Here is a 12794-nt window from a genome sequence, read left to right on the forward strand (position 1 = left end):
ACATCTTATTTCAATTAACTATCAAATGTGAGTTTAAATCAATCCCAGCATCTACAGAGATAAAAATTACTGCCTGCAAATAAAAGTGAACTTTGTTTCACAGTTACATACCTTCCTAGACAACATCCACATGACAAACCTTAGCAGGACGGAATAACTTTCCTCTCACATTTGGAACATTTCTTTTCTTTGAAACTAAAACAGCAGATAAAGATTTCTTTTACAGTGGTTGTTTATCTCCTGCTCCTCTCTACTAATCATCCAATATCGCCTAGATGGACTGCACAGAATCAACCAGGTTGGAAGAGACCTCAGGGATCATTGAGTTCAACCAACTTCTGCTCTTACAAGCAGTGCAATTCTTCTGTTGCGTTAATTGATACACAGTCTCGTTCCACTCATGTACTCATCAGCTGAAATGGCCCTTAATTCATGCTTGCACTATAAAAACTTGATTTGTATAATCTTTTCCTAGATGCTTCCACATCAGAGCCAATGTGAGGCTATGGGTATTATTCATATGCCAGAGAGTGACCCTTAATTAAGTCCTTCTCCTGTTACACAAAGAATGGTTGAAGACCCATGTTACCTGAATGTCAGTGTGAGGTCCTCAGCTGGAACCTTGCTTTGCGGTTCTAATTGTCCATTTTCTGTCTGTTTAGTGGTGCCCAGTTTGTTTTTTATATCCAGTGAAGACTGGCTCTCCTTTAAAAAAAAAAAAAGGATAGAAGAAAAATTCTTTAACATTGTGTTTAAAGAATTTGAGACTTCATCCTTAGGGAGCGATGATGAAGGTCTGTGAACTGGAGTCATACAGTGTAACCCACAAAAGCCATGAGACAGGAAAACAGACTCGGTAAGATACGCTCATCCTCTCAGGACACAGTATTTCCTGAAAGGAAGGGATGATTCTTGGAACAACAAGCAAAGACCATAGACTGTAACAGCACACAGACTTCTGAACGCTAGGCTGTACCTGCAGATGGTGTTTTCTATGTTAAAGCAGTTTATAGAGCTCCTGGCACAGTGACCTTGGAGACCATTCACAGTTTTCAACAAATGCAGCGCCACACTTATTTTCAAATGGTGACAAAATAACTGCAGAGTATTTTAAAGTGGCTAGAATTCAAATTGTCCACAAAGAAGAATCAAGAAACTTCTCAGGAGGTTTTGAAGAACAAGGAGGTGAAGAGGGAGGTGGATGACTCCAGCTGTGGTCATCCAGCAGAGAGCCTTTTTGCCAGGGTGAAAGGGCTGCAGCCAGCTACACAGCTCTCCACCTCTCTGCCTCCCACCCCCACGGCACTCACCATGCTCAGCTCACGGGTTCTCTTCCCAATTTCCCTTTCCACCTGGTGTAGCTCCAAGCTCAGCTGTTCACTTGAGATCATCCCAGGCCACTTGGGAGGTGGGGGTGGGGGCTGTGGCTGGCCTGCCAGGGTAGTCGCCTCCCTCTGCAACAGCAGCCTGTTACTAACAGCCTAAATGCATAAAGCCAAGCACATACACAACTGAGCACACAACACACCGAGCACAGAAAGAGCTCTAGGCCATAACTCTAGAGTATTGCTTCTTTGCAAAACCACGGCCTTCTCTCTCCATGTTTAACAAGGTCCCCATCAAAAGAGCTTCCAGTGCAAGTTTAAACATTTTTTAAATGTGGACAAGTCTTTTCACTTTTAAACAAGCAGTGTTAAATACCCTTTGCTGTAATAAATTTGCATGGGTTTTCCCCATATACCGCTCCCTCCTCAAAACTAAGATTAAGCACACAAACAAAAACATTACTTTTTTTGTGAGCTATTTGTTGAACAGAAGATAGCAGCAGATAAGCAAGTCTACTGCTTTATTTTACAGTAGTAGAGTTTATCAAATTCTACAGTAGAGCCAGTATTATTACTAAATCATATAAAATACCTTGAGAGCTGTGGATGTCAACACATAGCTCTTTACTGACTCAGATTAGGAAGCACAGGGACAGAGAGAGGCAAGTGACTACAGTCATTCTCAAGCTGCAAGTTACTAGCAGCCAAATAAAAGCAGTAACCACGTTAGCCACTCCAAAAATCTGCTAATGCTTGGGAATCGGTTCCATAAGCGTGTGCTCTGCATTCAAACACACGACTACTCCACACAACTGAACATTTGGCTGGTCTTCAAGTAGAAATGCTCATTCATTTGAGAAGAGAGCAAAATAATCTAGTTCTTCACGCTCTGACTGAATTAAGCAATTGCTACAACCTTCTACCAGGTAAATCAATAAAGCCTCCTGGATTTCAGATACCTACTTGCAGCTTTGAACACAAGAGAGAAACTGAAAGCTGTTATTACTCAAAATAACTGATTAGTTCTGACAAATACAAATTATGGTATAATCAAGGCTCAAAACTCAACTGTGTAGGATTTAACACTGCCACAATCACAATAATTAGGAGCAGGAGAGGCAGGCCACTTCTGGTTTTTGCAACTTTCCAATACTCTTCTATTATGGCAAAGGCAGACATGCAAGATTTAAAACATTTTCTCCTCTTGCTCCCAAACAAGAGCACAAGAACACAAGTTATGTTTCAAGTAACTAAGAAACGCATACTACTTGTAACTGCTGCTGTGACGTAAAAATTGTGAGCTCTTACAACCCATCTGCAACAACCCTCCTCTATAACATGTGTTCTTAGGTAACCACAGTTTCAGCAGAAGCTGCTATCCACTACCTGTAGCAATTCCTTCTGGGAATACATTAATATGAACAGTTGCCGAGGTACCTAGAATAGTTTTCTAGTAAATATTTACTGATTTTCCTTAGGAGAAAAAAAAGTAATTAAAGCTTTGTTAAAACAGCTCTTTCATCACGCCCTGACATTTCTCCTCCTGTATCTCACAAAATACAAAGATTTCAGCTCATTAATTCTTTCACAAATGCAGACTCCTGTCTTTCCTCATGATGCAAGTGACTACGTTTCTTCTAAGCAAGGAGACAAAGTATTAAGCTTTAATTTTACAAGCTAGATATCTTGAATATTTATTTTCTTGACTCTTGTGGCTTGTGCTATTCAGGAAGAAACAGGTACAACACAAAGCCAAACACATGAAACAGATGAAGGTCATAAGCTTTCTGCACATAAAATCAGACATTTTCAATGGCAATAAAGCCAAGAAGAACAGGTATCTCCAAACACAAGTTCGCCCCTGAGTTAACAGATCAACAGAGAGGGGAAGTAAGCGAGAGAGAGAATGAAAGCAAACATGAATGAGCAGAGAGTGCAGATGCAAGTAGGGTGTTGATTTGCACATGAAGCGCAGGGAAATTTCTGCTGCTAAGCAGAGAGGTTTACACTTGTACCACAGCCCTGATGCCTGGCATCACAGAATTAAGTGTTGTTACCAAGTATTACAGTCAGAGAAAGATCGTCAACACATGAAAAGCAGCTTTACTAGCTTCACCTCTCTCCATACCACCCCTCACCACCTCCTCCAAACGTTGGTACCAACCTCTAGTCCTCGCATTTGTGTCTGCTGGCTAATCTGATGGTCTACTTGCTGCAGCTCCATGCGCAGCTGCTGCTCTCGCTCCGCTGAGGGCAACTGTTTCCCATGACCAGCCACATCTGACATGGACAGTCTCTCCCTTTGGGATCAGAAAAGCAAAAATAAGACTTCAAAAAAACCCCAAAAAAACTCTACTCTGCTGGCACAGAAAGAAATAGATAAAGAAAAGTTAGAAAAAGGCAAAGAAAAAAATAAAGCATTCCTACCTGTCATTGAAACGTCCCTGAGAAGGTATATTTTGATGAGGAGAATATGGAGAGCCTCCCCAGCCACTGTGAGTTCCGTACGGATTGTAGTCTGCTGGTAAACAGGAAGAAAACCATGTCGCATTACTACAAAACCATCTGTTAAGTAGTTCAGCCAACACAGAGAACTGGACAGAAATTAGAGAATAACCAGGAAGGTCAGCCCTCTAATAGTGAGGAAGTCTAACATTTCTTCTGCTGAAATGAACACAAAAATACTATGTGTGACCAGTCTCACGTGCATAATGCACGACCCTTCCTGCACATCCAACAAGATTCACTACAGCCTTCCAGAGTCTCTTATGAGTTTGTGAAGGACTTCAGACATGCAGGGGGACAGGGACACAAAAACAAACTTAGAGCCACTATGAAAGCAATTATTTATATTACTTAAGTTCCTAAAAGACTCAAGAGTTCATTGATAATTCTGAGACACCTAGTTAGCACCAGGTTGAAGCTCAAGCTTTAAGGGAAGCCAGAGTTCTACCTGTGATGAAATCTAGAAATTAAGGACAGGGACAGGACAAGGGGCAACAGGCACAAACTGAAATACGTGAAGTTCCATCTAAATATGAGAAAAAACTTCTTGGAGGGTGCCAGAGCCCTGGCACAGGCTGCCCAGGGAGGGTGGGGAGTCTCCTCCTCTGGAGATATTCAAACCCGCCTGGACGTGACCCTGTGCAACGTGCTCTGGGTGACCCTGCTTGGGCAGGGGGTGGGACTGGATGATCTCCAGAGGTGCCTTCCAACCCCAACCATTCTGTGATTCTACTACTGCTTGATTTAAGGAAATTAGTTTTTGTTTTGTTTCCAGCAGTTAACTCCTGAAAAAATCTAGAAGGAAGTTTGGAGGAATGTAATTAAGTCTTTTCTTAAGATTATTCAGTGTACCCCAAGAAAGAGCGCATCTTTTGCAGTAAGATATGCAGTCACACTATACGTGATTAGAAAATAGGTATGTACAAAATAACCCAATTCCTACTTTATTTGCTTTGCCTAACAGTACATAGAACAGTGGCTGCATTAAGCCTGTAGCAGCAACTACCCATAAAGTGGGAGTACAGTACAGTGCTTTGTTATGATGGTTTTGCATTATACATTAGAGAAAGCAGTAAGTTTCTGGATTCTACCACAACGGATTTAAAAGCAGCCCCATCTCAGAGGGACCAGCAGAACAAAGTAACTTATTTCCTAACAGTGACAAATCACCAACACATACATTACATGTGCACAAACTGTCCGTGGAACAGGAAGTAGTGGCAGCCTTTTTCTTCAGGCTTCTCAGCATAGCCCTAGAGTTATTTTTAGTGGCATAACATACATCTCATCTATATTTCTAAGACAAGAAACAAGTTTACAGGGGCTGTCTTCAACTTGCTCTACACCATAGCACTAAAGAAAAGAGCAACGGCCAGCAAAATCCAAGAGTTGTACCTGAAATGATGGATTTGGTGGTAGCTCCCTGAACCGCCATGGCCTGCATGGGACCAGAATTCTGGTACATCGCTTTGGAAGTACGAGAGATAGCCCCAAATCTCGACACAGTTGGTCGGTCTCCAAATGGAATGAGGTCATCATCACCAGTCTCTGCTGCTCTTCGCTGCATGTCTAATCGCTGGTCACGCATGGCTTTACTATCCACGTTCTAGAAAAGATATGGAAAAGGGAGTCAAAAACTTATTCAGAAATGAACAAAACCACATTCCTTCGACAACAAGCTAGTACCAGTATAGTTAAGTCTCTCTTGTATTCTCTATTCCATTCATCCTTCAACTAGTCTTCCTATTCTTCAGTTTATAACTCCACTGTTAGAGTTGATCACTCTTTAATGGTCTAACTTAAGATGACCAATACTACCACCACTGTGAAACAGTTGCACGATGAACTGCGAACAAATCCAAGAGAAGGGAGCAGCAGCAAAAAGAAATTAAGACAGAGAAAGTCTAATGGGACAGAAGGGGGAACAGAAAACCCCTCCAGAATAAAGTCGAAGAGGAGATCAGTGGGCATCTCTGAAGAATATACACTCCTTCCAAAGTCTAAAAGAAATTTCTCTGAAGCTCAGTTTTAAGAATCATATCATCTAACAGCCTGCAGATGACTCAAAATTGGAATTATTCGGTACAGCACTTACTTGGACATGCCTAGCAATATTTTCAGGCACATTTTTCATTAAGCAGTAGTACTGCTTGAAGCATCCTCATTTCTAATTCAGCTTCAGACTCAAACACCTTAATTGGTCAGCAAATGAAGAGATAAAATGTCCTCTCTCTACTCAACGAACTTTGCCAAGCAGTCACAAAGGAAAAGATGTGCACAGAAAACAAGCTCGATTTAGCTGGATAAGTCGATTTGACTTAACTTAGAAGAAGAAACAACAGATTGTCACAAAGATTTTTAACAAAGCTTTTCCTGAGGTAAACTTAGGTCAGTTCAGTTATAGGAGAAGTCACCTTGAGTGAGTAACTTCAAAACACAAGTCAATGGGTTGTTTCCATGAATAAGAGATTTTAAAAAAGCATCCTCAATACAAAAGATACAAAACAAAGAGGCCTGACCAAAGGCTGAAGAACTTCAGTATGGTCCAAAAGTAAAATAGAACTCTGCAAGCTTTAAGTGAGGATAAGGATTGCTAGAAACAGACAAGATAACACAGCTAAGGTAGGAATAAAGGGGTGAAAATGGCAGTCACAACTGAGTTGGAAGCTAAACTCCAGAAATGTAACACGTTGGAATTGGAAGCAGCATTAGACAGCATCTACTTTGGAATTCTGAAAAAAAAATGACACTTTAATCTCGAGTCCATAGGATGCTAGTAGCAATTTTAATTTATTTCCATTTACTGAGTGGGGGGAAAGAACACAGTAAAGTTGTAATGCCATCTGCATAAAATCCAGCATTGTGCACTCTCAGATGATACCATTCTTAGCCTTGAAAAAAGGAATCTCTTATGAACAATAAAAAAAAAGGAAGAATTAATCCACTTGCCATCTGCAGTGAAGGTCTCCTGAGAATTCTTTCCTGTGAGGAGACAAGAACTGAAGAGCAGCAGAGATCCTATTTGCTTATCTGAAAACTAGCCTTGGGGCAGCACACCACTTTGTTTAGCAATGAAAAAGGAGGTTGCTTCTCCAGAACCCTATTACTTCCCTTAATTAAGTTCCAGTTTGTTTGCACAGTTTTCTAGCAGCACGGATGAAAGACAAGAACTGTTTGTTGGTTCCTGAACGCTGCCACTTGGACAGCAATAAGCTGACTCTGAGTAATCTCAGTACTTCCTTAGGTCAAATGTGACAGCGCTATGACTCAAGGCAAACACACCATGTAGGACAGAGAGCAAAAGGACATGTAAAAAACCCAAAGCTGCAGAAGAAATGCCTTTTCTTGCTCTGCTGCTTCTGGTAGAAAGCCTCCTTTTTGCTCCCGTTTCACACAGTGCCTTCAAGGTCTTACAGGAAACCAATTCAGTGGACAGAAACCACACGCATTTAATTCTGACGAGGAAGAGGAGACACATGGAAGCCTGCTTGTGGGCAAAGAGGAGAAGCTGGACAGAAAAATCCTATTATTTAGTTAAGTGGTTACAACAGGTGAGCACCTGTCCACAGAAGAATAAATTCTGGATAGAAATTTCTTCTCCCTCCCCTTATTGGCCAAAGAAGGGCCACCATGACAGTGACAATATATAAACGTAAGGTGACAGAACACTTCTGCAGATGGGAGATGAAGGAGAAAAACAGATGCATCTCTCTGAAATTGCCCTCAGACCAAACAGTCCTTTCTCTTGAAGACTTGAATATCTTCCTACTTGCATGGGCTACCAGCATACTTCTTGCTACTGAGGGATGCTGAAAAGTTAGGAAGAAACAGGATAGTGGTGGTATTTCAGAATCCTTTCTTTTCTTCTACATTCATGACTCCCAATGACACCCTAGCAGCCCCTTTTTGCAAAACTGACCTAGCAAAAATGCAGCAGCACAAAATAAGCTCAGAGCCAGACACCCATGGCTTCAGTGAATGATCAAATAAGCACAGCACAGAGTAAGAAATTGCCCTCAAGAAGAATCAGCCTAGTATTATGTTGTGACTATGCTTCTCTCAAGAGTTTCACGCAAATTTGGGGTATTCTCGTGGTCACAAATTACAAAGCCCTTCAAGTAAAAACTAATAACATTGTTAACAGCAGTCACAATCGCCTTAAAAGGAATTAATAGCACAAAGTTAAGTTACAGCATCTCCCTCTGACAGAAAGAAGTACAGGAAGCAACAGATGGACGTGTTTAATTAACAAGCTGCCCATACAGAATCATTTTTGCATTTCAAGTAAGCATAAAGAATCATGGCAAAACCTCTCTTGCGAATTCATTCTTTGACTGTAATGCACTTTGGAGCTTAAGTACAAGCACTGCTGTCATCCTGGAAAGCAAACGGAAGAGCCCCTCCCAACACACAGAAATATTAACTTTTCTTCTGTGTTCCCCTAATCCCTACATACCGCCATCTCCACACTCCTTGCTGCCACAACATCTTTGGGTTTTGCATCTTTGGTTCCAATGTAGGAGCCGATGGTGTCACAGGACCAGGGAGAGTACTGGCTGTAGTCATTTCCTTTGTATTTCCCAGCTACCTTCAAGTCTTCATCCAAGTACTGTACAAACACAAAAATCTGGTTCTGTAAGTGAAGGGAAGAAGCAGCTTCACAGCCACCACAACTTAGTTCAACAGCAGTGAACTTGAAGAAAAACACCACCAGGATTATTTTTTTATCGGCTACATCACCGTTTGGAATTGGGCCACAGCAAGCATAAAATGTGTGAAACTCTGATCACCTGGCTACACTCCCAGTGCTGACTGTTCACTTGGCCCGTATGAAAGTGATATTTTGACCTTGGTTAAAAAAAAAATAGACCTCTATCAAGCTGTTGCTTAATTCTAAGCACATCAGGAGCAAACGAAGCAAAGTCCAGTAACTGTGAAGACTGACTACTTCAATTAATAATGCCTCAAAACAAATTCTCTTGGTTGCAGCAAAAGCAGATAGCTTAGGATCAGTGGTAGATCAGAGAATCAACAGCCAGTCGAGAGACTGGAAACTGCACTCTAATGGCTTCCCATCTGGAGTACAACATCTACCCCCACTTGCCAACACTGTAGTGTTCTAATTTTCTTATTGTCTTCACCTATCAGCACACAAACTCCAAAGTCTTTTCCAAACACGCTAGTAAGTCACGTTTTTGTCAAAATATGCTTACCTCTTCTGAATGAAAAGGATGAGGCAAGGTTGGTGATGGTGCAAAAGGAGGTGGAGAAATCACCTTCCTCTCTTCTAGCTGGGCCATGATCTCTTTCCTTCGTCGGTGAAGTTCGTCCAGGCTGGGATGCGGCTGAAATGAAGACAGAAATATGTTACAAAATATGGCAACTATATACTGCAAGAAAAGGAAGATACAGTGAAGAGACAGTATCATTACAATAATAAGTAATGATCACTTTGCTAAAGTCTACCTGTTAACTTCCATGTTTAATATAGGACATGTACGTTCCTACGCTGTCCAGAGTGTTAGTTCAAGACACCCCAAAGACCTGGAGTGTTATTTGCCTAAAACTGATTAGATCCTCAACTAACACAGTGTTTCTAACTTTAAAACTACTGATCTTTTAACTCATAGGTAGCTCAACATGACTCTGTGTTCCACCTTGGCAAGTCCCCCTTTCAGTCAGATGGGGGAAAGCAGTAGAACTCCACAGATCATAACCTAGTCACAGGTAGTGAGCATTTATTATTCATTCTGCAATAGAATTAAACAACCCACAAATGTATCAAACTCATAACTGATAAACCTATAAGCTACATTAAAAATGCTTCCTGGACTCAGCAATATGATTCAGAGCCTTTAATCTGAATCACAGCTAAGACCAACTATTCTACAGGACTCAATTCCAGCTGGTGATTTACCAAAACAAGTTTGTACACTTCTAGGAAGACCCTCCAGTTAGCAATCTTGAAGTAGAGAAAATAGGGAAGAGCAGAATTTTTAGTTCCTCTTTCAAGGGATGTATGTTTGTGTATGTATTTATTTAGGCATAAAGATGGTCAGTCACAGATGGGCAGCACAAGACTGCACACATGACCATTTGCACACACTGCATTTAATCTGCACTAGAAAGAGAGTGGTCCTCTCCCACCTCACCTCTGTTGGAGAAGTCAGGGCCACACGAGACTTCCAAAATTAATTACAACACTTTTCTACTTCGAGCACTAAGTAGCAGCCCACTTTTTTACATATTAACATCATTACAATTGCAGAGTTGACGAGTAACTCTTGATCAGCTTTGTCAAACATATCCTCTCTTAAAGATCAAACTTCTCATTCCTCACAATAACCATCACCTTACCACAAAAATATTCAGCTTCTCAAGTAGTTTATATTTTCTCTCTCAAACAACTACAAAAATGCAACATAAAAACCCATACCCTGTGGCATGAAGGTCTGATCTGACCGAGATGTGGAGCCACTGGGCAATAACCTTCTGTTTGCTGGTATCTGTCTCTGGATTCAGGTACGTAGGAAGGTACAGCTGCTTGTGGAATTTCAATGGGTACAGGGCTTCCTCGGACAATCTCCTCTCGCTGGTACGGCTGGACAGGGGGATATACACGACGGCTGTCGTAGTGCGGGGGGTATATGGGCTGTCCCATAGGAGGGTACTGCTGTGGCTGCGTGTACTGCGGGCTCACCACCCGATCCTGAAGGTACGGTGGGTAATGGTCTAAATAAGGTGGAGCAGGTTCAGGAGCTGATGGGGGAGGTCGGACAAAGCGAGACATGGACTGAGTGGGATAGTAAACTCCTGAAATAAGAGGGAAAAACAAACAAGATACAGAAAGTGATTAGCACAATTGTCCACAAAAACGAATCGTTTCAAACCCTCCAATCTACAAGTATCATGAAAAGAATGGTAAAAACTAATTCACATTTTGTTTGCCCCCCACTGTCTAATCGGTATTTCTACTCAAAAATTAACCATAGAAAACCTTGAAAAAGTTGATCCAAAGCTCAAGTGACAGTTTAATTATTTAAATAAGATACCAGCAAGGTGTAAAGGTTAGAGTAGCTGGATAAGATGCGGTGAGACTAAGCCCACCACAGGTGCCACAGAAGTCCTGCTGGCATATCCAACAGAAATAATTCCCTAGAATGCCTCTGCAGATTGATAGGAATGCTTTTAGCTAGACAAGACCTAAAAAGCAAACTGAAGATTAGCCTGTACATCTTTATCCATGCAACTAAAACTCCATTTGTCCCAACATACTAGAGCGACTGCCTGTGTAAAGAAACTTGGGATTAATTAGAATTTGAAGTTACATAAAGATTTGTTCTACCTCTTGAACAGCAGAAGGAAAGGCTAGTACTATAAATCACCAAAGACTTCTAAGCTCACACCTCCCAGTTACCTGAAGATTTTAGAAATCTACCTGGGATCTCTGGATTACTTACAATTATGCAGGAATATGTGCACGTCAACAACGGGTGCATCAAATTTTGTGGACAACTCAGATCTTCATTTGCATAAAATAATCAACTTAAGCTTTTTTTTTTCCTTCAAAATGCTCTGCAGCTTTCTCAAAAATGATTCTCTGCCCCTACCTCCTTTCTAGGGCTTTTTCTTCTTTCTGCTTCTTTCAGTCTCTTATTCCTTATTTTTCTTTCATACTAATTTCACTTTATGCCACTTCTTTCTCCAATCTTATGCTGCATAAGAATAATTCCTGGTCTTTATGAATAGCCATACCTTTTATTTTCAATCCCCTTCAATATTATCTTTCTCCACTTGGTCTCTATACTCGCTAAATTAAGGTTTACCAGATCCCTGATCCAGCCCAGTTGGGAAGGAGTGAAGAAAGGATTTGCTACACTGGATGGATACAAACTTCTCTTTTCACTTCATTAGCGTCTTCAGTCAAGACATAAAAAGCTGCCAATTTCCATTTTATTATGGCATCACCACATTAGTGCCTATAGTCCACATGATATGCAAGAAAACTCCAATTTAAGAGCTTAAATAAACACCAAAGTGGGAAGAAAGAATAAAATCAGTATGAAAAGATAGAGATCTTTGCCTCAACCTTACCTTGTTGGTAGGGTGCTGGCTCAAATGGTGGAGCAGCTCCTCTAGGATCTTGATAAAACATGTCTGCTTGCTGAGTATTATACAACTGAGACCCTCGTGGTACCATCTGCAACTGCTTGGTGACAGACACTGAAGGCAGATCTGTTGGTGCCCGAGCAGGCACAGGATGAGGGTTGACTGGTAAGGCAGAAATAGAGCTCTTGGGGACAGAATCCAGCCTAAAAAGCAGAAAGATGGCACTGCTCACTAAGGCCTGATACAGCACACTGTACTTTACAACACTATTCTTTGTTTATATTCCCCTTTCTGAAGGCTTACATCACCTTCCCCAATTAAAATATAGGCAAACAGGGAAGTAAAGCAGTTCAGAGTTTTAGCTTTATTTTTCTACTGTACTCTTTAATAGCTTTAAAAACCCACAAACTACCCAAAAAACCCCTCTTTATTTTCTAGAGAGCGGGTTTACTTTGTTTCTACTGCATATTTACACACACAACACTTTGAACAACAGTTAGGAAGAGCCGTACAAGTCAGGAGGGGATCCAGGGGCACTGCTACTCAGATGGTCCATCTTCCCTGGCTTCAGAGCAGTTTCGTAACCGGAGTCAGTCCCTCGAGAAATGAGTTGCGTCACTGTGCTGCCTGTTGACACAATCCCATTTGGCAGAGCAGAAGTTTTCCCTCTGGGCAAGTCCACTCCCCCTTCCTCTGAGAGGATAGCTCCTGAAGGCAGGCCCACCTCATTTAGCTGGCCCAGGGAGGCACTCAGGGGTCTTCTGGGAACCAGACGCTTGTTCATTTTACGGAATCTTCAGAAAAAGAAACCACACAACAAGAAAGTGAAACAAAAAACCTAAAAGGAGTTACATT

The 12794-nt window shown here is 41.4% G+C and overlaps 1 protein-coding gene across 16 annotated transcripts in view; it reads right to left on the reverse strand.

The window, feature by feature from the left end:
• RC3H1 (ring finger and CCCH-type domains 1) overlaps positions 1 to 12794 on the reverse strand; it is a 76876-nt gene that overhangs the window by 19933 nt on the left and 44149 nt on the right. For 5 of the 16 annotated variants that reach the window (XM_068417095.1, XM_068417090.1, XM_068417088.1 and 2 more), the window contains exons 10-19: positions 12452 to 12733; positions 11925 to 12142; positions 10267 to 10643; positions 9044 to 9175; positions 8287 to 8439; positions 5226 to 5436; positions 3753 to 3843; positions 3490 to 3625; positions 1311 to 1481; positions 590 to 705 (exon numbers count right to left, since the gene is read on the reverse strand). In XM_068417095.1, the coding sequence (XP_068273196.1) occupies positions 590 to 705; positions 1311 to 1481; positions 3490 to 3625; positions 3753 to 3843; positions 5226 to 5436; positions 8287 to 8439; positions 9044 to 9175; positions 10267 to 10643; positions 11925 to 12142; positions 12452 to 12733 (1887 nt within the window). Of the gene's footprint in view, positions 1 to 589; positions 706 to 1310; positions 1482 to 3489; positions 3626 to 3752; positions 3847 to 5225; positions 5437 to 8286; positions 8440 to 9043; positions 9176 to 10266; positions 10644 to 11924; positions 12143 to 12451; positions 12734 to 12794 lie in introns of all 16 variants that reach the window. The other 11 variants (XM_068417089.1, XM_068417084.1, XM_068417087.1 and 8 more) reach the window with 4 other exon arrangements.

This window comes from Nyctibius grandis, chromosome 21, assembly GCF_013368605.1.
Source record: "Nyctibius grandis isolate bNycGra1 chromosome 21, bNycGra1.pri, whole genome shotgun sequence".
Lineage (NCBI taxonomy): Eukaryota > Metazoa > Chordata > Aves > Nyctibiiformes > Nyctibiidae > Nyctibius > Nyctibius grandis.